The sequence below is a fragment of the Dermochelys coriacea genome, chromosome 10, assembly GCF_009764565.3.
Source record: "Dermochelys coriacea isolate rDerCor1 chromosome 10, rDerCor1.pri.v4, whole genome shotgun sequence".
Classification (NCBI taxonomy): Eukaryota; Metazoa; Chordata; order Testudines; family Dermochelyidae; genus Dermochelys; species Dermochelys coriacea.
The window spans coordinates 12,696,563-12,721,874 of NC_050077.1; the positions used below are offsets into that span (position 1 = coordinate 12,696,563).

Below are 25,312 nucleotides of genomic sequence, written 5' to 3' on the forward strand. Positions count from 1 at the left end.
AATAAAAATAGTTTGTTTTTTTTCCTGAGGGTCTCAGTGATGGTAGGATTAATGCCCTGGGTTTGCATCTGAAAGGTTACAGATGAAATCTGTTGGCTATTCTGAATTTAGTCCCTTTATTGAGTATCATTAAAACCTCTTCACAGTTCATCACACTAAGCAGGTGTCTCCCCCAGTGGTATAGGTCAGGAATAGCCAGGAACTGCAAGGCAGGATTTGAGGAGCCATTGCAAAGTGGTTTGTGTCAGGTGGAGTGGAAATGTCTCCGGACGGTGACAGCAAGAGGGAGAGGAGGTTAGTAAGAAGTACACTGGCCGAGCACTGGGTTAGCTTGTACCCCGCTCCTGAACCCCCCTGCTGAAAGAGTTCATTGAAAATCCCAGATGCAGAGTTGGATCTCAAAGTCTTTGTTCAAATGAATTAAACATTGAAATGGGCGAAACCAAACACCATGTTGTTGGTTGCATTTGCTAATTTGCCTCTGTTCAAAAAACAAGGTGTTTCCTAGGTGTGTTTGTCAAACAGCCATTTTGCAGGTGTCCCAGTCTGGAATAGCAGAAGGTGTTTCCTGGCCACACTCTGGGTTCATTGGCAGAGATGGGTGTATGGACAAACAAGATTTCTGGTAGAGTGCAGTGGGGGGGCAGCTGCACTGCATGTGCCTGGCTTTGAACCATTCCCTTTCGAGACCGGCAAGTTAGTTCAGAGGTGGAGGGAGTGTGCGAGGAAACGTGGGTGGCCAGGATGTGAATGGTGCAGTCACTTGATCTGGCAGGACAGCGGCAGCCCCTCTACCCTAGCTGGAGTTCGTCTTTATCTCACTGAATAAGAGGCATCGCTTACGACTTGCTGCCTTCTGTGCATTCCATTGAATCAACCCCTCCCATGCCTAGATCCTACGGTGATGGACACATTATAAATACTGGAGCCTACTACAATTACTGAGTTAGATGTTCCAGCTGCGATCTGTTGTTGAGGCTGGGAATGCAGTGTGGCTGCTGCGGCAGGGGACTAATAGGATCACTAATGCATGCCAGTATTAATTTTCAGGTTGAGTTCCCGGTGCTTTTAATTTGGGGGCTTTTGTGCGAGAGGTTTGAAGGCGAGGCACCTTGAAGTGCCAAGACAGCTCGAGGCGGGGCGTATGTTGCCACTGGAGTGGAATGCAGGGATGATGGGCCTGGAGCACAACCCCTCTTATCTGGGACGGGAGAAGTGACAGTTCTAAAACGGTTAGCGACGGCATTACTGATGCAATGACACTGGCCCGCCTTTTAATCAGTGCTTGTTTATAACTGTGTTTCATCTCCGTCCAGCTGAGCTGGTTCTCTCCTCCCCTCCTCCAAGAGGGAGTAGCAGAGCTGAGCTAAACTGACAGCGCTATCCACTGCAGGCTTTGTAAACCCCTCCTCCGCTTTGGGGAGAGTGATCTAAAAGCTCCCTTGGTAGAGAAGTGAGGGAAGAGGTTTATAAATGGTTTCATTTGTTGGGGATGGGGTAGATAGGTAGTTAATGGAGGAGCCCAGGATGGCCACAGTGGAAGCACCACCATGGTTCATCTGCCTTGGGCTGAGGGTCTCTTCTGAGCAAAAACAGTAGAGAGAGGCACAGGTGCCAAACCAGCATCCTTAAGCTTGTACGGAGGCACTGCCTCAGGATTGGATGGCTCCCTTGAAAGCCCATGGGCTGAGTTTGCTGCCTCCTGAGTGCTGCCAGCCCGGAGAGAAGTGTCTGAGCTCCAGAAGGGAACTCCCCTCCCATGTGGAGCAGCCACCAGACACGCAGGGCTGGGGAGAGACGCTCAGTGACTTAGAGACCACTAACATTTTACCTGGTATATCCCAGGTCTGTAAACACGAACGCTTCTGTAGAAACTGCGTCTGAACCATACGGTTCAGTAGATAAATCCTTCTGAGCCTGTCCCGTGAGAGGCAATCCAAGCTGGATTGCTTGCCCTGGGAAAGCAGGGATGTTTGGTGTCTGGTCACCCGTCATGTCCAGCCTGTCGCTGGGTGCCGTGGTATCAGTGACGCGTAAACTGCTGGTTAACAGGTGACTAGGAGGCTTTTTACCGGCCCAGATTCTGAGCAAACCAGCTGCCTCCTGACGGGAGAAGTTGCTGGGTATTGTGTGTGTCCTGCTCACCTACCTGCTTGGCCTCATGCTGCCTTGGCTCTTTTTCATCAGGGGTGAGCTGCTCTGGCCAAGCGCTGCCGGAGGCCAGTGCCCCTTGCTGGCCGTGTTTCCTGCTTTGAAGTCTGATGCCTGAGTGATTGGGCTCCCTCCTCCCTCTCAGCCCAGTTGCTTTTTGAAGGGATATTTCAGCTTTACTCTGCAAATGATCCGGGACTGAATGCAGACAGCCTGGTGCAGGGGGATCCAGTTACAGACAGTCTGAGAACACACAACTGGGAGTGCTTCACTGTCTCCAAGAGCTATGGCTATTTGTTACCCGGGGACCCATCGAGAAGAGCCCCACACTGGAGCTGATATAGAAGTGGATAAGGATCTTTCCAAGGGCTCCCTGCTGCAATGAATTAATGCATTAAACTTCCACCTGATCTGGGGTCTGGGTTTAACTGTGGAACCGTTGTAAAAGCCTAAGGAGGGCGGTGGTCTTGTTTTAGTCTCTGCCATTGCAAATGCTTTGCAGAACTGGCAGTGTCCCAAGGAGAGACCCTGGACTGGAATAGCAAGGGCTGAAGCTTATCGGGCTTTAGGAGCAGTAGTAGAGCTGGGGGTCCAGACTGGCAGAGCGGGGGTGCTTCAGGTCAGAACTGAGGTGCATTGGCGGCAGGGAGGGGGATACCTGTCTCTGGGGCCAACAGAACTAGCGCCCAAAGGGGAAGGGCCAAGAAACACCTCAGCCTCCCCCCGACTGCTTCCCTGGGGATCATAGCAGGGACTGGAACTAAGGTGCAGGTCTCCAGTCTCCTCCCACACTAGCAGAAGGTAGAGGAAGAGGCAAGAGCTTCATTCTCCTGCCTCCAAGCCCTGGAGAGAGCTGCTGCTGCTGAGTTCTTGCTCTGCCTTGGGATTGGAGCTCAATTCTAGCATTAGCCCCAGGGCACCTTGGGGAAACACTCAGTTCCTGCTCCTTCACTGACACACAAGCATGGCCCTCCTGGGTTCAGGGCTCCCAGGGACAGGATTCGCCCACTCACCAGCCTGAGTAGCTAGGATTGCATGTGACCATAGGATTTCCAGGTGGATTTGAGAAGATGTGGTCCGTCAGGACCAAAGGGCAATGGTGGGAAAAGGAGATGCAGGTCCAGATGTTCCGTGTGTCTTTCCTGTTTGAGGAGCAAAACTCTGTGTTGAGAGAGCCCTCTCCCGTCTTCCCTGCAGGTCTCTCACTGCATATCCTCCCCCAGCCCCCTTTCCATCCTGTGGTTTCTGGTCCTTGCATCCATGCCTGTGATTTCAGGACGCCAGCCCCGTCCTTCATGATGTCACTCTGGGCTGAGCAGCCCATACCTCTCCTTGGCTGCACTCCAGTTTGCTCGTGTACCTAGGCTTGGTTGTGTGTCTGCTCCAGAACAAGGGTCTCAGTATGTGGTCCCGTAACCTCCTTGCTTGCAGCTGGCAGAAATCCTGTAAAAGCCTGCAGGCCTTTTTGCTTTTGCAGGTTAGTGGGAAGAGACAGTCTAGTGTAGCCATTAAGCAGGGAGCGTGAGCGCTTTCTCATTGTCCCCTAGAGCAGTGCTTCTCAAACTATCTGATGTGGTGGACTGGCAATTTTTTTCCCCCAATGTGCCAGGAACCGGTACCATATTTGCCAGAGACTGGTACCATATTTGTGCCACATTATCATCATTTTCGCATAGGCATGTAGCACATCAGATCAGAAAAACTAACATTCTTCACTGTATTAATTGGAATGGGAGTGTGGCGTACATGCGGAGATGTTCTCATTTAAATACATTGAAGACTGACTGAAAGGCTGTGTGTCTGTGCGGATAGTATAAAATGACTATTCGTTTATGATCCAAGAAAATATTATTTGAACATCTGTAGTAATATAATTTATATCGGAAACAATATAATGAATACAATAAAAGTTGGCAGACATTTTAATTTTGTTTATTTTGTAAACAAATAATACAATATTACAATACAAATTAAAAATATTTAAAAATCAAACCAGCAAAGTCTCCTAACAAAGATATTATAAAAAAAATTATTAACACAATAATAGGCATGTTAAAATCTTAACCTTTACTAATGTGAAAGGTGAGCCTGCTTCTTTGTCAGTTTATCCAGTCGTGGCTCAACTGAGGACAGTGCCATATGCAATGGAGGATGATTATCCATACTATTCCTGTACTTTGTCTTAATAACACTCATGGTTGAGAAGCCAGTCTCGCAGAGGTATGTTGAAGGAAATGGGAGAAGAGTTTTCAGAGCAATTTCAGTAAGCTCAGGATATTCTGCTTTCACTTTTATCCAAAAGGAAGCAACTGATGTAGTTTTGAATCTCATCTTCAATCTTTCTTCAACAGCCAGCTCCAACAATTTATCCTCCATAGTGACAGTTAAGTCATCTTTCGATGGAATAAATGGATTTCGGATCCATCCAGTCCCTTTCCGTGGATCATCTTCTGCTGGAAAGTAAAACTCAAAACATTCTGCCAAAATTCGTCAAGTGTTCACTGATGACATTTCATAGAGATGCAACATCAGAGTATTCACCTGCATCGGCGATGATTGTCGCTAAGTTGTGAAACATGTCATAACGATCTCTTGACACTCCACTCTTCCATGCTTTTAGCTTTCGTTTCTGTCTGTCGATCTTGTCTGCCATTGTAAGACACGAAGCCATCCTTCCCTGCATGGAGGTGTTGAGATTGTTAAAGATGGCAAAGATATCGGCCAAATAAGCCAGCTTGGCTATCCAATGCACATCTCGGAACAATTGTGACCAATTGGTTTTTTGTCATGAAGAAACTCGGCAAGCTCGTTTTGGAGCTCAAATATTCTTGACAGGACTTTTCCCCATGATAACCAACATACATCAACATGCAATAGGAGCTGTTTATGATCAGCTCCCATATCATCACATAATGCAGCAAATAGTCTTGAATTTAAAGCATTCGCCTTTACATGGTTCACAATGTTTATGACCTTGCTGAGCTTGCTGTTTAGTTCTGTTGACATTTTTTTTGTTGCAAGACTTTCTTGGTGAAGGAAGCAGTGCATTGACTTGCTTTCGGGTGCAAGCACCTTAATCTGGGTAACCACTCCAGAATGCCGTCCTGTCATTGCAGCATCGCCATCAGAACATACGCCTACGCAAAACTTGAAATCCAATCCACGTTTGTTAATGATGTAGTCGCTCACAGTCTTGAACGCTTCAGAACTAGTTGTTTTTGTTGGTAGTGAAGCAGAAAACAAAAACTCTTCCTTCAAATCACCCTCATGTTCAAAGCGCACGTACGCCATCAGAATTGCCGTATTAACAACGTCTGTACGTTCATCAAGCTGCAAAGAAAAGTACTTTGCTAATTTAATCTAGCCTATGAGCTGATCTTCCAGATCGTGAATTCGTTGAGCTATAGTGTCATTTGAAAGTGGCACCTGAGCCACTTTCTTTGCCGCTGGCTCGCCCAGCATTTCCATGCAAACATCTTTTAATACAGCGTATCACTACTGTCTCACCAATTTGTGTATGGCTTTTTAGCCTTAGCAACGCAAAGCGCTACTTTATAAGAAGCTCGCAAAGCACAAGTATTTATGTGTGACACTTCAAAGATCTGTTTCTGATGGCCTTTTAAATCAACATGCTTTCTTTCAAAGAACTCTTTCGGCTTTGAACTAATTTAATTATGTTTTGTATTTAAATACCTCTTGTATTTGTATTTAAATACCAAGCTTTGACAGCTTCATTGCGTCGTTAGACAACACATCACCACAAATAACACACTCCGGTTTTGGCGGTCCACCATCATTTGTGGCTACAAAACCAAAGTGAATGTATGAGGCGTCTATTTCCGAGTAAAGCTAGTACGAATTCTTTTTGTTGACAATACTTCGGTTTCATTTATATTGCTGTCGTCTGATTCAGGTTTACTTGCGTGTTCAGCAACCGGATGTCTCTGCTTGATAAATATGTCAATTGGGCCTCGCTTTGCCATCTGTAAATTAGGCATAAAAATAATTAATATAAATTCCATTACACAGGTATATACTTAATTTGTGATATTAGGATGAAATCCAAATAAATGCAGTGGGAATGCTTTTATTGAGAAATATGTGTTGGAGAACATTGATTAATAGGGTAAGTAATGTTAGGATAAGAAGATAATATAAATGTTAAAATTAAATTGCAAACAGGATAATAATTGGAAAGTTAAGATGGTTTAAACATGTGGAAAGAATGAATAATGAACATCAAAAATAAGATTTACCTGTCTGAAAGATATGGAGTGAGAAAGTGAGGAATTTTGAGAACTTCCTGGCAGAAACACGTAGGTTTGACTCTAGAAGAGGGGAAGAACAATGACAGCATATATGAAACGATATAAGGATATGGAGGAAGCGAGGATGTTATGCTCATACAGAACACATGGGATCTTTTCAGGGGAAAAAGGCAAATACGCCGCATTTATTGAAAATACAACAGTTAGCATATGCTTTTCAGTCTCTCTCTCTCTCACGCACACAGAGAGAGAGAGAGAGAGAGAGAGAGAGAGCGAGTCCTGCCAGTTATTGTTCATAGTTACCAGTCTGTTGTAGCTTGAGGCAATCTAACGGCCAGTTAGATTGAGCACGAGTGAGGAGCTGGGCATTGTCAGTTGTGATCCGATGCTCCAAGGCTTTGCAGGACTGAACCCAGAGTTCCATGGCAAAACAGCCCAGCTTTATAGTAGTAAATTCCTATTTGAGTCCATGCATTTTGCAATCATTAGTCCTTAAGTGGTGTTAATCTTGGGGTTTTCTGCTGTTATCATTTGAAGGTTATTGTCGGGCTTCCCATCATTATATCCTATTGTTGTCTTGCCTTCAGGGGTGCCAGTCTCGCCTCTGAGATCATCAATGCTGCTAACATGTTTGGCATCCGATACAATGGACATTTTCTGATTGTCTCCTGGTCTTTCCAAGTCTCACTTTTTCTTTCAGAGTAGCCGCCGTGTTAGTCTGCATCCGCAAAAAGAAAAGGAGTACTTGTGGCACCTGAGCGACTAAAATTTATTTGAGCATAAGCTTTCATGAGCTACAGCTCACTTCGTTGGATGCATGCAGTGGAAAATACAGTAGGGGGATTTTATATACACAGAGAACGTGAGACAATGGGTGTTACCATACATACTGTAACGAGAGTGATCAGGCAAGGTGAGCTATTGCCAGCAGGAGAGGGGAAAAAAACCTTTTGTAGTGATAATCAAGGTGGGCCATTTCTAGCGGTTGACAAGAACATGTGAGGAACAGTAGGGGGGGAAAATAAACATGGGGAAATAGTTTTACTTTGTGTAATGACACATCCACTCCCAGTCTTTATTCAAGCCTAATTTAATGGTGTCCAGTAAATTTCACCCACCTCACTGTTCCTCTCACGTTCTTGTCAACTGCTGGAAATGGCCAATCTTGATTATCACCATAAAAGGTTTTTTTTTTCCTCTCCTGCTGGTAATAGCTCACCTTACCTGATCACTCTCGCTACAGTGTGTATGGTAACACCCATTGTTTCATGTTCTCTGTGTATATAAAATCCCCCTACTGTATTTTCCACTGCATGCATCCAATGAAGTGAGCTGTAGCTCACGAAAGCTTATGCTCAAATAAATTTTAGTCTCTAAGGTGCCACAAGTACTCCTGTTATTTTAACTAAACTTTATAACAGGTCCTAATTGTAATGCATATTGGAAACAGGATCCCAGTCTCAGATGGTCACTCCTTTCTGTTACTCAAAAAGGGTGGCTGTCAGAATGAAATAAGTTTACATCAATTCTTATAGTACAATTATAAAATCCTGCTCGTAAAAGGACTGTCTATTTGACTACAGGTGTGTAGTGCTCAGTTGTCTCTATCTACTTCGTAAGGGATACGGCGGGATAGGATAGAAAATAATTATTAAAATTTATAATATAATTAGTGCTTACGTTCTCAGATCCGTAGGTTTGGACGGGGTCCCAAATGACAAAGGCGCAGAGAGCCGTATGACGCTCTTTATTCAACTTCTCAGTGGTAACTGCCGGTGGGGAGGGATCTTTCTATGCGAACGAGTGGGGTAAGCATGCACTCGCATGTCTCATGCAAAACATGCTGTAGCACAATTATTAATTTTATATGTACTTCTGAAAACATTAATATTATTTAATATTGACTTTTATCGACTGATTATTCTTGGTGGAATTCCAGTGCAATTTTTAAATTATACTATTATTTCTTCCTTTCTTTCCTGGAAACTCGCCGCGGACTGGCAGCCAATGGCTTGCGGACCAGCACTGGTCCACGGACCACCACTTTGAGAAGCACTGCCCTAGGTGACACACCAGGCTGGCTTCTGTGCAAGTTGCTTTTCCTCTGGGGACAAGTAATGTTGCAGAAATCTGCCGCATCGTTGTTCTGCATATACCCCTTTGATAGGGGTAGGGACAACCTGTAGCTGCCGTTACACCTCGTTGTACCTGAGCAGGCACAGATGCTCTTGGCCGTTTACCAAGATCAGGTAGAGTCAAACTGCTCTACACCAAAAACTTACACTGGCAAAGCTACAATGTAAAATATCCTCACCCCGGAGAGCTGTAGCTCCACTGACCTAACCCACCCTCCCCCTCCCACCTCCCGCCCCCATGTAGACAGTGCTAGGTCGATGGAAGACTTCTTCCATTGACCTAGCGACAGCGATGGGAGAAGCCATCTAGTCACTGGACTGTCTACACCGAAGCGCTGCTATAGTGATTTAGGTGTAGACGTAGCTTTAGGAAGGAGGCTGTGAGAGAAACTGACATGGAAACAGCAGCAGGTTTGATGGTAAACTCTGAGGCGGGCACAGCCGAGGCTGGCTCTGTCCGTCTCCTGTCTTTTAAAGCCTCTTAGAGCTGTGGTGTGAGGGGCTGCAGCCAGGGTATAGGGAAAATAGGGTGCAAATTCTCTGCCCCCAACTCTTCCATAATCCTATATCACACTTAGCACGTCTAGTTCTGCCCCAGCTCTGCTAATCCATCTCAGTACTGTCCTGTAGCACCCCCCATCTCTCTCTCTCTCTCTCCTTCCTTTGCTCCTTTTCTCCCCTCTTCCCCACCCATTTCTCCCAGCTCTGTCCTTTCCAGTCTGCCATGGCCTCCTTCCTGCTGTATCCCCCCTCCACCCTCCCTGACTATCTTACCCTCTGTTCCCTTTCCCCCCATTCCTGCTCCCTCTGTTCAGTGTTTCTAAAGCCTCACCAATTAGCAGGACTCCCTGTTGCCCTGCTCAGCTTTCAGCCTGTCCCCATTCAAAGAAAGGCAAATTCCTTCTCCAGGAGACCAGGTATCGCTCTGTCACTGTTGCAGCAATGGCAGGGTTACAAATCCTCCTGCAAACAGCAGGTGGCAGCAGGAAAGGCTTCCCATGACAGTGATTATTTCTTTCTCGAGAAAGCTAACAGTAGCTTTTATTCGATCGCTCACTCCCACTGCAGCTTCAGAGTGAGATGTTAGTGCCCACAATAGGATCCAAACGAAATCAAGGGCTAATCATTCAGGCATTGCCCTGGACAGTGTTAGTTCAGACTGTGCTGGTGGCTGACCCTTCATACAAGCCTGGGCCCCAGTTACTGCCCTCCAGCCGGTTCCAAGGCCCAATGGGTGGAGTGTGATCCCTCAAGCTCTAAAGATTTACTGGCTTCAAAGCAGAGCTTTCTCTGCAGCTTCCCTACGTTTTCAGCTGACTGAAAGCACCCGTGTGGAGTTAGGGTGTCGCAATGTGGTGCATGCTCAGCACTTGCATCCATTGCAAGTGTGGTTGTAGCCATGGTGGTCCCACGACATGAGATGAGACCAGCTGGATGAGGTTATATCTTCTGTTGGGCCAACTTCTGTTGGTGGAAGAGACCAAAGCTCGAAAGCTTGTCTCTTCCACCCACTTGTGTCTGTGTCATTCTGGGCCACTACTTTGGGAGGAGGTTACTTTCTGCTCTTTGGTGTTCTCTCACACCTATATGGCCTTTGCTTTGCCTTCCAAGCTCTGTGCTTCTGCATTCAGGATGTGTTTCTGCTAGAGCTGGGATCCCCTCCTGCCTGAAGAAGGCACCGTTCCTAGTAAAGAGGAGGCTCGTGAAGGGGAACAAGGAGCTAAACTGCAGTCAGTCCAGTGGCCTGACCTGACCTAGCGGCTGCAGAGAATATAGTATGTATTCCCTGCATCGAAGCGCTGTTATAGCTCAGGAGGATAATCTCTCCTCCCTTCTCCAGGCTGCTCTGGCTTCTGGGCTTTGCCCATGGAAGGGAAGAAGAAATTGTCCATTGTTCTGATTTTATCAGTGAAATCTCAAAGTTCTCCACCTCCTAGCCATGGGAAATGGCAACAATCCACTAGGTCACCTGGCCCCTCCTCCTCCTGCTGCTGCAAGATCCTTTGTTACAGAACATGCCCAAGTTCATTCTCTAACTGCTTGGAAACGTCCCAGATGAGGAAGCTCCTACTGCTTCCCTTGGGAGACTATTCTATGGGCTAATTAGGCCAGGAATGGAATCCAACCTTCACTCCCCTCCCCAATCCTGTATGTGGTACAACATTAAAATCACCCCATGGCCAAAAGTGGGTTGTTTAGATCTATTGGGAGGCTGATAGCACAACCATGTGCCTATGGTGTCCGAGAAAACAGATGTTGCTCTGAATACAGTGGGAGTTGTGGGGGAGCCAAGTGGGGTGAACAACGGGGGAGTGGGCCAAGAGATGGGGAGGGGGAGCTCTCTGTAATCGAGAGCTCTTGCATAACAACCTGGCTTGTGCCTACACCTCAGGCCACCACATGTATTTCCTCTAGTTGGATGGGGTGAATCAATTGTTCCCTGGCTGTTTAGCACCTAGCACATTTAAAGCCCTGCAGCTGAGCTCAGAGTGGGCAAGTGACCAGCTTCCTTTGGTCAGCTGAGGGCTGTCATTCATTCCTTGGCAACTGAACTGAAGTGGGGGGAGGAGGAAGGTGCTCTAAGCAGGCACTATCTTGTACTGCTTTTAGGTGGCCTGGAGTTAGCAGGACAGAGAGAGGCCATCCGTCTGTCAGCAATGGGGTGTCCATGCTGGGGAGGGGAGGCATCAATTTGGTAAATGGAAATAATTGAATCAGCTATGTGCCACTTGGGATGCGGTTACAGTTCAAACTCTGTCCCAGTGAGAGGCACTCTCCGAGCTCCAGGGATGTGACCCAACCACTTTCAAAGGCTGGCAGGAAGGGACCCGGAAGGGAGGTGGAATGGCATGGCAGTTCGGAAAGGGAAAGCTACAAGAGACAGACAAACCCTTGTGCCTCCCTGTGACTAGGGGACTTTCTGGGGAAGTCTCAAGCTGCTTGCTGGCTCTGAGGCCCGTGTTCAGTTCTGGAGGGAATCTCTAGCCCAGCGGAGCCAGCTGAGAGAAGTAAGCCTGAGTCACAGCAGAGCCTCATCTTTCTCTGAGAACAGCCTTCGCCATAAAAGGGAGGGGTAATTCTTTGTATGATGATCAATCAAACCTGAACTGCTGGCCCCTGGACTCAGCCCTCTCTAGAATTCTGGGAGCCCCAGAAGTCCAGGTAGCTATGGCATGTCATCGTAACAGCGTGAAGATTGAGACCAGGCAGCCTGCAAGGCTCTCGTGTGCTCCCTAAGGTGCTGGCACATTTAATCTTGGAGAACTCAAGAATTTAAACTGTACTACCCAAATGGTGCAAAGACCAAGTTCCTCAGGCTCAAGACCCTGTATTCCTGCTGTAGCCATCCCAGCATTTTGAGGCACATTTCCACAGGCTTTGTTTTCCTGGTCATATTCCCATTCCTTTGTCTCCAGATGTGTCTGCCCCATAGACTTGGGCTGCATCTGGGTCTTAGGCCCTAGCCAGCCTAAACCACGTTCTCTATTGCTTGCTGCTTTTTGGTCTCCCATCTCTAGTCACAAACACTTCGGGGGGCTGTAGCTGCACCCACACCCTGGCCTCTAACTGCTCCCAGGCCTTTGCCTCTATAATCCAGTGACCTCTGTTCTCAGATTCTGGTTCCTCTAGCCAGCCATGCTCTCGGTCCTCTATTCATACTCCTGAGTTTCTTCTCCCCCTGCTCCAATGAGCTCTGGTCTCTGCTGTCTCTTGTCTTCATTTCTAGTCACTAACTGTTTGTTCTTGCTGGACACACTAACATTAGTAACATTAGTTACTTTTTAAATTCTTCCTGCAAATCCACAAGAGCAAAATTAATACCGTAGCTGTTGGAGAAGCTGTGCAAAATCCAACTGGAAATAAACAGTAGGAGAAATGCCCAGTAATCTTAGGCCTGGGGTAATTCTGGAAGGCAGAATATCCTGGCTTTGTGGGATTTCATTTCCTTGCTCCATGTTCCCAAGAGAGAAATTTAAAGTAATCTGTGCAAATGGAGAGACCGTGATGGAGACAGGAGAGCAGCAGGAGAACATGTTTTTGACTGGAAAGCTTGGGGCTCTCCCTCCATAATGAACATGATACCATGTAAAGTGGAGGTAGCTTCAGATGTCTCATTTGGCTCAGCTGGAATCTTGGTGGCAGTTCTTCCTGTCTCCTATTTAGAGAGAGCTCTGTGAACTCCTCTTGCAGGTGAGACAGCTTTTCTGGGTCACTGCTAGGGAGCCATTAGTAGGAATATTTACTTGGAAATTCAATCCCAGCTCACGCTCCCCTCTAATTGATTGAAGAGTTTCTTTGAAGTGAAGAAGTTAATTTAGTGTCTGAATAGGGGAGGGGAAAGGAGGGCCTTGGAAAAGAGGCTTCAGGTAAGAAGTTTCTTTACTTCATACCTGCTGGACACAAGTGGGTGATCAGAGACTCTGTCTGCAGTTTGCCTCCTACATGGACACACCTGGGAAAGTCCAGACCAGCTCTCGGTTTCACTGGAGACGTCTGAGTCAGCAGAGACCCCTCCCCGACCACCACAGTAATTTAATTGGAACCTGACATTTAGCTTTTGGTGGGGGAAAGAGAACAGGGTGAGGACTGTCTCCACTTTGTTCCTGGACATACCTGGATTAACAGACAGCTCAAATCCTCCAGTACACCTGAACTCACCTGTCCAAGACTCAGCCAGCTCTGCAGATCTCTGAATCACTCCGTGCAGGTAAGATGGGGAGGATTTCAGTGGGGAAAAGGTGCTCTGAGAGTGGGGGTGAGGTCAGGGGCGGGGGCATTCCTAGTGTTCTGCCCATTGAAATTCATCTTCCTTTACAGCTTCTGTGACTTCGGACTCATCTGGAGCAGAGTCTGGTGCAAATTGTGTCAAGATTGCCATGTTCCAAATGGCTGTTCCCTCCTTTGGGGCTGACGTAGCCTCTCAAAAAGGGGGTGTTCAGTGCAGTGCTAAGGGAAGAGGGGATCCTGTTGGTTCTGAAGTGGGACTTTACTCTCCTCAGCATGGTAAATGTTCAGGAATATCAATGTACACTTAATGCTGAGGAGTGAAGAGGTGAAATTAGCTTTGGGGAGGGGCATTTCCTTTCCCCTTCCTGTGCAGACAAACTCATTTGTCTCTTTCTCTTCCCCCCCACTAAATTACCAAAATCGCACTGATAATTTATCCTCTCCAAATTTCATGTCAGTGGGGTTTGCTGGAAGGTGGAGTTTGGACTCCTTTGTGGTCACCGTGTAAACTACTGAGTGACTATTTGTAGTCACCTAGACCGCTGTAGGTGCTATGTAAGTAACAAACAAAAATTTGGCATGGTTTTCTTTACGGATGGGTAAGGTGGTTTGGAGAGAGAACCGGCCTGTCTGTCTCTCCCTGCTAGAAACCTTGAATTGACCCCAGAAGTGCTCTGAGGCTGAAGAGATCTCTCTTCAGCTTTAATATTCCACACGTACTGGCTTTGGCTGGGCCCTGAATACTGCAGTATCGGGAGTCTATTCTGATGTTGCCTCTGAGCCGACAAACAAGCAGGGTGTAGTGCAGCCATGATTCTCTGGCAGCCATGAGCTGAACAGGGTTATGCTCCCTCCACAGGAGTTTCAGGTGAGTGAGGTCTGGATCATTGTGGCTGCATCTGACCATCAGCCTTTAAAGTCTGGTTGTCCCAACTTCAGGAGCCAGCTATGGCTTCCCCAGCAGAGCCAGCCAGCTCACCAGGACATCAGGATGAGCCATATGCTACGATCTCAATCCTTCTTTCAAGTCTTGAGTGCAGTAATCCTGCTCAACCCTCTGGTCTTGTTGAAGGTGGCTGGTGCTCTCCCTTGTGGGAGTGGGAAACCAGGCAGCAGGCTCTGAAGTCTCCTTCAGGAGTAAGAAACCCTGTGGTCTTCAGGCTTCTAAGTCAGTTCTCCCCATTATCCAAAACCCCCCAACAAAAGAGACCCCCTCCTGCTTCAGAGCATGACCCATCTCTAGCTGATGGAGGTCAGGGAGATACGTTTCCCATGGACAATTCATTCCAGAGTATCTTTGTTTGGGGCTTCTTGCTCCTTTCTCTGCAGCATCTGGGTAGTGGAACAATGTCTCCCTGGTTAATCTGGACTGCAGCATAACTGGAGTCAGGTCTCCTCAATGGGCAAGGCTCTTTCACATTCCCCTTCCCCACCGGTGGATGAGTGGGATTCTCACGGGCCAGAAGAGCAGGAATCCTCCACCTGTCTCCTTTCCACCCAGGCGCAGCAGCTCTGCTCGTGTCCCTAATTGGAGGATGTTCGGCTCAGAATACATGGTGTCCTCGCTCCCAGCTGCATCTCACTTCTACAGCCCTGCTTTCCCAGCCCAGCTCGCATCCACTCCTGTCTGCAGCCTCTTCCTCCCAGCTCCTCTTTTCAGCTACCAGCTCTTCCAATCCTGCAGCCCTCCGGAGCCCTGCAAACAAGCACTGCTGCTGGCAAGCCAAGGCGCAGGTTTGGGGGAGCTGGGGGACTTCTCAGGTAAGCTAGACGAAGGGACCCCAGGGGCCAGCTAAATTCCCAGTTTCCAGCAGGACGCACAGTCTTTGCTTTGAGCCCCTGGAATGTCCCAAGAAACCAGAATTCAAAATTGTTGCGATGTGATTGTATAGGAGAAGAGTTCAGACACTTCTAAAATGTGTTGGTTTGTTGTTATCCCCTCCCTCTAGATCAGAGGTGGGCAAACTACAGCCCACGGGCCACATCCGGCCCACAGGACTCTCCTGCCCGGCCCCTGAGCTCCTGGCCCCGGAGGCTCGCCCCCGGCCCCTCCCCTACTGTTCTTCCTCCCCCACAGCCTCAGCTCACTGCGTTGCTGGCACAATGCTCTGAGTGGCAGCACAGCTGCAGAGCCGCGGCCTGACCTGGTGCTCGGTGCTACGCGGTGGCGTGGCTGGCTCCAGCTGGGTGGCGCGGCTGCCTGTCCTGGTGCTCTGGCGCTGCCAGCCACCGGTGCTCCAGGCAGCGCGGTAAGGGGACAGGGAGTTCGGGGTGGATAGAGGGCAGGGGAGTTTGGGATGGTGGTCAGGGGGCGTGGCTAGGGGTTGGGGTGGTCAGAGGGCAGGGAACAGGGGGGGTTGAATGGGGGCAGGGGTCCCAGGGAGGCCGGCAGTCAGGAAGGAGAGGGGGGTTGGATGGAGTGGCAGGGGGAAGTCAGGGAGAAGGGGTGGTTGGATGAGGCAGGAGTCCCGGGGGGGGGCAACCAGGAATGAGAGGAGGGGTTGGATGTGGTGGCGGGGGTCCGTGGACGGTAAGGGGACAGGGAGGGGTGGATGGGGCAGGGGTCCCAGGGGGGCCATCAGGGGACAGGGAATGGGGTGGGGGAAGGTGTCAACCACACCTGGCTGTTTGGGGAGGCACAGCCTCCCCTAACCGGCCCTCCATACAATTTCAGAAACCCGATGTGGCCCTCAGGCCAAAAAGTTTGCTCACCCCTGCTCTAGACCTTACCTAGCTGGACCCTGGGTACTGTGGCAAGTGGAAGGATGGCAGCTGTGCTCACTGGTGGCGTTAGGCGCCCATCTATCCCTGGGCCAGCGCTTCTGCCCAGCCCCAGAGCACACACTGCCATGCCCAGGCTTTTCAAGTGGGGTTATTTCCTGAACAGAGGTTAGCGAACAACCAGAAAACAGCCTTTTAACGCATTCCTTAGCCTCAGGCTTCAGGCTATCTTGCTCCTGGCAGTTTCCCAGTCTGAGTTTTGCTGGAGCAGCAGCCCCAGGGCTGATTCCATGAGCCCCTGACCCCTCGCTCTGGGGACCCACCACAGGAGTTAGCTCCACTCTGGTGTGGCTTTCCTTCCCCAAGGTGCAGCCTGTCTCAGTCCAGCTGCCACAAGCAGCCCTGGATAGGCCCAGGCCTAGCTTAGCCTCTTTAATTGGCTGGATTGGGTGCATCTGTTCTGGTCCAGGGGAGCTGGGCTCAGTGTATCCATGGGAACCAGCTACCCTGTAACACCCTCCCAAGCGCAAGCAGGCCGTCTCTTTGTTCCGTGTTTGTGCAGCCCCTAGCACAGTGGGGTCTAGGTCCCTGGCTGGGGTTCCAGGGCACTACCGCTAAACCGATGAGAACCTCCGTGCCACCCATCCCATCCTAAATACGTTCGAGATCGTGAAGCACTCAGACACTACGTGAAATAGCCCAGACAAAATCAGCTGAATGAAATCTAGATACTGAGGAGTGGAAGGCTTTTTAGACTTACAATAAATTGAACAGCAAGTATCTTGAGAGGTCTCCTCTCCTCGCGTGGTTGACTGAAAGGTCTCGGTCTCGATGATGAGAGACAAAGGCCCTGGTAAGGGGACAGGCTATGTATGGGAGAGCACGGGGCTCATTCTTCATCAGGGACTGGTGGTGAGGGAAGGGTGGACAGTGCCCAGTGGAGGGGGAAGGGCTAGCATGGTGCCCAGTGAAGTGTGCTGCCCACGCTTTGTGCCCCTAAGCTGGTCTGGTGAGGGTACTAGCTCATTTGGAGTCACTGTGGCTTTTCTCCAGAGGAAGCTCGCCCGCAGAAGCAGAGACGAGCCCGAGCCAATTACAGCAGCTGGCAGCTGGAGGAGCTGGAATCAGCCTTTGAGACCACGCGCTACCCTGACGTCTTCATGAGGGAGGCCCTAGCCCTCCGGCTAGACCTGATAGAGGCCAGGGTTCAGGTACTGGACGCTCATGGGGTACTGCGCTCCAGGCTAGTGTTTGGCAATAGCACCTTGCCCTTGTCTATAGAGCTTACAATGAACTCCTCTCCCCGACCTCCTGGCCGGGAGGGCAGCTCATTGAACCCAGCCTCTCGGGTTGCTGGGCAGGGGGCTAGGACTTTGCTGCAGGAGGCTCCATCACCTCCTGTTTGCTCTGATCTTCGCTGTGCTTATTCCCAGCCCCATTGATGTTCCTGCCCCATTGGCACTGGTGCCCGAGGAACCCACTTCGGGCCAGGGAAGGTAAGAGGCGGGAGGGAACCTTTAGATGTTGGGCTCAGCTCCGCCTGCCTGTTGGCTCTGGTGGTAGTAACTTTGCAGCCACAGGTCTTGGGGGAGAGCTAGAGTAAGGATCAGTCTCCTCTCAGGGTTGGGAAATGGTTGAAGTGGGGATGTCACCCAGCTGCATGGTGGGGGAAAGTGAGAGTTTGTGGGATCTACCCAGCACAGCCCCTGCTCTCTCTCCTGTGTTTCCCCTCTCTTCACCTCGGCTTTGACATCTGCCCTGATCTGAGCTGGACCACTGTCTACCATGTCTCTGGAGAACAAGAGTGGTGGATCCCTCCCATTTCTGGAGGGTCTGGGGTGGGGAAATGAGGCTTGAGACCCATTGTCAGGCTCAGAGTAAGAGAGCTGCTCACGTCCCCCGGTTTCTCTGCGGTCCCAGCTCATAAGGGAGGGAGTGGTGCGCAGGGAGCCCGTGTGAAAGTGTCCAGTTCCTTGGTGGAGGAGGGGGTAAATGGGATTAGGATTCTCCTTTTAGAACTGGCTGACAGCTTGGGAATCTGCTGTGAGATTACGCACACGCGCATGAGAGAGAGGGACACTTCTGCAATGAGATTTTTTTCCCCATTATGTGACATGACCTGAAATTTCTGTTTTGGTTTAAAACCTTCACTTGTATAACCATCTCTGTCTGCATTCCTGGAGCTACAGCTCTCCCAGAGGAACCTGGGGAGACAGATGCAGGATGGATGCTTTATAAACCCAATGCTTTCCAGTTTGCCAGCAGCACGTGAGAGTGCAGGCAGGCAAAAAGATGGTTAGTTAATGCCTGTTTTCCTTTGGGTTTCCCTAGGTTTGGTTCCAGAACCGCAGGGCGAAGCTGAGGAAACAACTGAAACTGCAGGGCCGAGCTCTGGGCCGAGCCCTCACTAGGGACTTGTCTGGCTCAGGACACAAGAAGCCCCAAGCCCCCCAGGAAATCGAAGGTTCAAGTAGGAGCTCTAGAGTTGGAACACTGGAAGGATACTCAGATCACTGGCCAACAACTGGCCCCAAAGGGCAGCCTCCTCCTAGACCTCCCCTTTGCAGGGGAGCTGAAGCCACCGGGGCAGCCACAGCCAGAGGAAATTTGCTCCTGCAGCACCCCCAGCTTGTGGGTCAAGGCACAAGAGCATGAGGCTGTAATTGACCCCCACTGCAGCTCAGTGGGGCAGCCTGACTCAGAACCAGACCCAGCAGAGCTCTGGGCATAAACGGATATTGCCTGAAACTGATCCTGACATCAATCCCCTTTCCCGTACCTCTCCAGCCTCTGGGCCTTCAACCTTTGCTCCCAAACAAAGACTGTATCCATTTCTTCAGGGGGCTATAGTCACCATGAATGGAGCAGGGAGCATCAGAGGCATTATAGGGGCTTCCCAAGCCCACTGAGGGCTGTTGTCCAGCCTTGTCCATCTTTGATTACCCTTGGTGCCTCCCTGTTTGGTAGCTGTTGCCTGAACTCCTTTCTCTGTGATTGGCGTTTGCATTACACTTCCCAGCACCTGCACTCAACTGGGACAACTGCATATGCAGAGACTTTGGGTCTAAGATACCCTGGTTAAAATACTTCCATATTTGAGCAGGGACAGACCCATCCCCTGCTCCAGGCTTATTTCTCAGGATCCCTTCACTAGAACACATGCATTAGCGCATTGTTAGCAGGAGGATGTCACCTCTCTACTCTGGATTGTCTTCTTCAAATTAAGCTATTTTTGTCATAGGCTCTGATCCAATGAGCCTGTGTTTGGTAGAGTTGCCAATTTTGATTGGACGTATTCTTGGAGGTTTCATCACATGACATAATCTTTAATTAAAGATTAATTCCTGGAGAGTTCAGGGCAATCCTGGATGGTTGGCACGCTGTTGGATGCTTAGCTGGGGCCTTGGAGCCCTTAGGCAGTAGAACGGGAGAAGTATGAAGCAGGCAGACTCCTGCTCTTCACACTGTAGCATGGCTCTTGGGACCACGTGGAGTTCTCACCTGCTGTCCAGAGCCATGTAGGGTGACCAGATATCCTGATATTGTCAGGCCTGTCCCATTATTAGGAGCTTTGTTTTATATATGCAACTATCCCTCCCCCTGGAAAAAAAGTGTCCCGATTTTTCACACTTGCTATCTGGTCACATTAGAGCTAGGGTCTCTGTCCAGTGTTCAACTTGGTGCCTTGTGGCTTCCTGGCTATTCCTTCCCCTCTATACCTCCCATAACCATTAGAGGGCCTTGAGGTTCTGCAGGTGTTACAGCTCCTTAGAAGGTGCCTGAGCTGTGTGCGCTGGGGGAGACCACAATTCCTAAATTCACCAGTGGCTGGACATTTGTTTCTAGTCAAACCCTGTGAGGTGCTGATGTGCGGGAGATTCCAGAGGAGTGTCGTGAGGTGGGGGGTTGGTGTTAACCAGAGCTAACTGTTTTACAGAGGCATAGCATCTGTCCTTCCAGTCAGCCCACTGTCTGCAAAGGGTTGGGGGGAGTATCTGAAGCAGCTTCTGAGGATGAGGAAGGGAAACAAAAGTCTGACTTCTCTGCAGTCTGACTGAGCCAATGTCATTAGTCCTAGCATAGGGCTAGTGGGCAGGGGAAGGTGAGCCCCTTTGTTCCCATCAGTTCTTTCCCATCAGTCTGGTCAAAATGTTCCAGTATAGCCATGGACAGAGGAGATAGACTGTACTCTGAGGGCCAATTCTGCGTTGGCTGTGGGGACCAGTGACCATTCCACCCCCTAGATCCTGTGATGAATGGAAAGGGGTACGAGAAGTAAAGTAAGATGAAAAGAGATGAAAGAGGAAGCATAATACATTGCTCAACCAGACTCAATGAGTTGGCACTCTTCCCTATTCATGGTCTCTACCACCAGCTTGCTGGTGTCAGATGCGGAGCAGAAGTATTAGATTACTAGAGATGCTGCTGCCTTTAAAGTGATTTGCTTTTTCTTCCTGTTGGATGATGATCAAATAAGACCTAGAAAATAAACTGGTTCATAGAACTGTTCTAGAGTCACATGGTGTATTGTGGAAACTCCCTCTCTGTCCCCCACTGATCAGAGAGCAAAGACACTAGGCCAGGAATATGAGTCAGACGTGGGCTAAGAATCATGTGTTCCTGTCTCCAAGTTGCCCAGCACGCAGAAGTGAAGAAATGCATTTCCAAAGGCAGAGTTGGTGGGAGAAAGGAAAGTTTTGAGCTGAGCAATGACAACAGAGTAGCCAGTAACGCTACTTGCAGGATACACATGCTGATTTCACACATGCTGTATGAGTGGATTCAGTGCCCAAGAGCCAGGTGGCTGAATGATAACAGAGCTCATTACCTGTGCACATGTAAATGCCCATGTGTCCATGTATAGGGGAGTGTCTGTCAGCATGCATGTACTCGTATGTTTGCAGGCTGGCGCACACATGTAAGCATATGAGCAAGCGTCTCCATTCAGGGTCTCCTTTCAGGGGAATCTTTGTGCTGGGGAAAAGATCCACACCAGGTTTTACTGCTATTATGGCCCTGCCTTTATTAATCTCTTCTCAGCCCAGTGCTTAGATTCCCAGTCCAAAGGCTGCTCTCCGACAATCAGCAGGGCAGGGACTGTCTCTTGGTTGTGTGTTTGTACAGTGCCTAGCACAGAGGGGTCCTGGTGGGGCACTATCTCCATACAGCTAATAAATAATAGGAACCACTGCTTCAGATTCAGTCCTTTTGTTGACATCTCATCTTACTTCCCCCATCTCTTTCTGCCCTTGGATTCCCAGTGCTGCTATGTGGCTGTTCTGAAGCATTTGCTTCTTCATGCTCATGCCAGCTACGTTTGCTGCTGTACAACTGCAGGGGAGATCCCATCGACTCCATTGTTTCAGGACCAACCCCGACCGTTTGACTGGTGATTCTGTCTGATTAGTTGTCCATTGGCCAAATATTCAAATTCTAACCTCCCTTTGTGCCCAGGCAGTCACTTGCATGTGTGAGGGCAAGGGCAGGCAAATCCCACCTGTGCATACTCATCCGGCACAGAAGGGGTTTTACAAATGGAAATTCTGCTGCTTGTGTGTGTGAGAGCTAATACACAACCAAAATGTTCATGTCGGTGATGACGTACAAAAGTAGAGACTGGGCTGAGGCTCCTTTGAAAGCTGCACTCTGAATCATTCTCTTTCCCATACTAGCTTGTTCCATAGAAAGCTCTATAGGCACAGGAGAAGGGTATACAGTACCTGGGGTGTGTGGAGATGTTACATTTTGTAGTGTTGTCAACTCTTATGATTTTATTGCAAATCTCATGATATTTGCTATTTTTCCTAAAGCTCCAGCTCCTACCGTCATGGGTTTCAGAGTAGCAGCCGTGTTAGTCTGTATTCGCAAAAAGAAAAGGAGTACTTGTGGCACCTTAGAGACTAACAAATTTATTAGAGCATAAGCTTTCGTGAGCTACAGCTCACTTCATCCGATGAAGTGAGCTGTAGCTCACGAAAGCTTATGCTCTAATAAATTTGTTAGTCTCTAAGGTGCCACAAGTACTCCTTTTCTTTTTACCGTCATGGGATTACAGGAGAAGTGTTGCCAGCTCCTGCGATTTGATTGCAGTCATATGATACTTTTCTTAAAGCCTCATCTCCTGGAGTCATGTTATTGCATGAGATTCTCAGCTTTTATTTTTTAAAAAAATTAAGTCTCTAGCCTGTGGAGAAAAACTTGAAAACACAACCCCTAAAGGCTCAAACACCAAGAGATAAGCACAACAAACCTCAAAATTATTTATTTATTTAAAATTCTCTCTTTTGGGGATGGGGGGGAGCTTGACTCTTAGTTTTTTAACCCTTGGGGTTGGCAATACTGATATTGTGTATTTTGTAGAGTATACATGTTGTGTGCTGTCATTCTCAGCATTGTGTATGTTGGGGTGACTTGTGTACATGGGTGTTTGCTGTTTGTGCGTCTTTCTTAGCATGTGTATCTGGCAAAGGGTGTCTCTTGTGCTCACTCTCTGAGGTGTGTATTTGGGGTGTGTGTCTTCACTGGAAGTGGACCTTAGCCTGGGAGTGGCGGCTTAAGGGACTAGTTTCCGGAGGTACCAAAACTTGTTGATGCACATTGGGGGCTGCAGAGAATGAGCTGTAGGGGAACCGCGGATGGGGAATGACTAACTCAGGGTCTGTGTCTGTGTCTTCGTGATTCAGAGCGCAGCTGTCTCTGAAGCATACTTTTGAGAGGGGAACTAGGACAAAGATGACTTTCCCTTTGCTTGATCACAGTGCTATCAGTGATACAAAAAAGAAAAGGAGTACTTGTGGCACCTTAGAGACTAACAAATTTATTTGAGCATAAGCTTTCGTGAGCTACAGCTCACTTCATCGGATGCATTCGGTGGAAAATGCATCCGATGAAGTGAGCTATAGCTCACGAAAGTTTATGCTCAAATAAATTTGTTAGTCTCTAAGGTGCCACAAGTACTCCTTTTCTTTTTTGTGAATATAGACTAACACGGCTGCTACTCTGAAATCAGTGATACAGGCTACAGATGCCAGGTGATGAAGTGGAAAGTAAAGGCTGTTCTCGGAACCTGGTACTGGTAATAGCCAGCAAACTGGGATTTCATGTTTAAAGGCACCAACATTTTCATTCTAACCCTAAGGAAGAGAAAAAAAGACCTTTTTCTGTGTGCGCAGAAAGGGGATGAGAGCCCCTCTTTCACTTCCTATATGCCCCAAATATATATATATAGAGAGAGAGAGAGAGAACTATTCCCACAGGTCTGTTCACTGCCTGCTATAGCCTAGTGTGGTGATATCTAAGATCAAGGCAGCTTGGCTGGCACAGCGAATGACATCTATTCACTGCTGGCTACCATTGTAAATACTTTTGCCAGCATTGGGCACATGAACCATCCTGAGTCCGCCCCCCTCAATACGTTTTCAACCTGCGTCACCTGACAGCAATGTTTTCCTAGGATGATGTCTTTTGAAAGTCAAAACATGAAGATGGATTTTGGAGGATGGGAGGGGTTAACTTGATCCTAAAGCTGCTAAGTCCAAAGGTTTCATTTTCTCCCTTTTAAATAAAAATGACCTCTTTATAAGAACTCCCTTCTGCCTCTTCACAGTAGCTGCTCTCATCTCCCCTTATTCCTCGCCTTGTTCATGTGAACAGCGTCTCTAATGGAAAAAGATTGGACAAAAGAACCTCGGGACCCCCCTAGCAACAATTAAGAATTTCATTAAAATACAATCGGCCAGTTATTGCTGGCTCATTATTAAGTTATAATAATTGCTAATTGTCCTATTAGCATTTGACAATTATGCAAATAATGAAAAACATTTCATAAAAGTAATAAAATTGCCCTTTTTTTTACATCAATAGTTTTAAAATCTAAAGCAATCATGATTCTCCAGGGTTTATTGGAAATGCCTTTAAAGGGGAGATAAACCTCTAATGATGCCATCCGCAGAGCAGGGTTGAGATTGGGTAGGGCACACACAGGTCTGGTCTACACTACAGACCTTTATCGGTATAACTACGTCGCTCAGGGGTGTGAAAAATCCACCCCCCGAGTGACGTTATACTGACTGAACCCCCTACGTAGGCAGCTCTGTCGGCAGAGAAGCTCTCGGGGTGGTGGATTAACTATGCTGATGGGGAAAGCGCTCTCCCGTCAGCTTAGAGCGTCTTTAAGTGCTACAGCTGCATCCGTACAGCAGTGCCGATGCAGCATTTTAAGTGTAGACACGTCCTGAGCTAAGTGAATTTCCGCTCTCAGTGCAAGGACTCTTTGCCTTCCATTTGCAAAGGAACTGTCTGGTTCATGGCACATGTTGGTAAAATGTCATTTTTTTCTTTTTTTGAGACCAAGAGAAAGTATTCGGGCCTTAGCCTAGGACTTGGGGCAATGGCATTCAGGTTACTGTTCCACTACAGGCTTTCTCCCGTGTGACACTGGGCCTTCTCTAACTTGAGGTGAGCGCTCAGTGAAGACCAGGAAGTTGGTAGTTTCCACATGAGTTAGCTGATTAATGTAAAGGCTGGGGGCCTGATTTTCAAAGGTATTTAGGTGCTTGGGTATCCAGGATTTTACATTGGGTTATGAACATGCCTTTCTTCCGTAGTGAAGACAAGGCCTGAGTAGGGGTTGCTAACTCTGTAATATTTAAAATCTGGACACTCCAGCAGAAGTGCTGGAACCTGTCCTTCCCACCTGGGGTGACTATGTGTCCCAATTTTATAGGGATGGTCCCAATATTCTGGGCTTTGTCTTATATAGGTGCCTATTACCCCTCCCTATCTCCTGTCCTGATTTTTCACACTTGCTGTCTGGTCACCCTATTCTCACCCCTGCCCTGCCCCTTCCCCTGAAGCCCTGCCCCCATTTGCTCCTCTTTTCCCCTGCTCCTATTGCTTTTATTCTTCCCCTTTCTCCCCCACCTCTGCCCATGTCAGGAGGGACTTGCCTGCAAAGCCAGGGCTGGGAGCTGCACCTGTCTGACGCAGGTAGAAGGTGGCCCTGGCTGAGTAGGGGCTGGAGTGGGTGATGACTTGACGCCTCCCTGCCCGCAGTAACTGGACTTTGGGTTTCTGGTCAGTAGATCTAATCGGATACTGTCAGGTCCCCTTTTGATCGGACTCCTGACTATCCTAGGCCTGAGGCTCAGATCCTTAGGTGTATAGCTCCCCCTGAGGTGACCTAGATACCATTGAGGATCTAGGCCTAAGTGTATCTGTGCCTCTGTTCTCTATCTATACAATAGAGATAATAGCATTTCTCCACCTCACCAGGGGGTCCTGAGGATAAATACCTTACAGGGTGCTCAG

General features: G+C 48.5%; 1 protein-coding gene across 5 annotated transcripts; it reads left to right on the top strand.

Annotated features, from left to right (window-relative positions):
* Positions 1–8,775: 8,775 nt before the first annotated feature.
* LOC119862329 (paired mesoderm homeobox protein 2-like) lies at positions 8,776–20,510 on the top strand. Of its 5 annotated transcripts, none has more exons than XM_043494166.1 (4): positions 8,776–14,150; positions 14,784–15,043; positions 17,057–17,214; positions 18,335–20,510. In XM_043494166.1, exons 2-4 carry the CDS (start codon positions 14,818–14,820, stop codon positions 18,656–18,658), a joined length of 708 nt encoding a protein of 235 aa, XP_043350101.1. In that variant the 5' UTR covers positions 8,776–14,150; positions 14,784–14,817; the 3' UTR covers positions 18,659–20,510. The 5 variants fall into 5 exon arrangements, with proteins under 5 accessions (XP_043350101.1, XP_043350102.1, XP_043350100.1 ...); XM_043494167.1 differs by having other exon boundaries at positions 8,776–13,558; XM_043494165.1 differs by having other exon boundaries at positions 8,776–13,262; positions 13,373–15,043.
* The last annotated feature ends 4,802 nt before the right edge of the window (positions 20,511–25,312 follow it).

Coding starts and splice junctions, on each gene's coding strand:
- LOC119862329 (XM_038418888.2), top strand. CDS start 14,722: ATGAGTGGGATTCTCACGGGCCAGAAGAGCAGGAATCCTCCACCTGTC. Junction 15,044..17,056: donor GGAGCTGGGGGACTTCTCAG/GTAAGCTAGACG, acceptor GCTTTTCTCCAG/AGGAAGCTCGCCCGCAGAAG. Junction 17,215..18,334: donor TGATAGAGGCCAGGGTTCAG/GTACTGGACGCT, acceptor GGGTTTCCCTAG/GTTTGGTTCCAGAACCGCAG.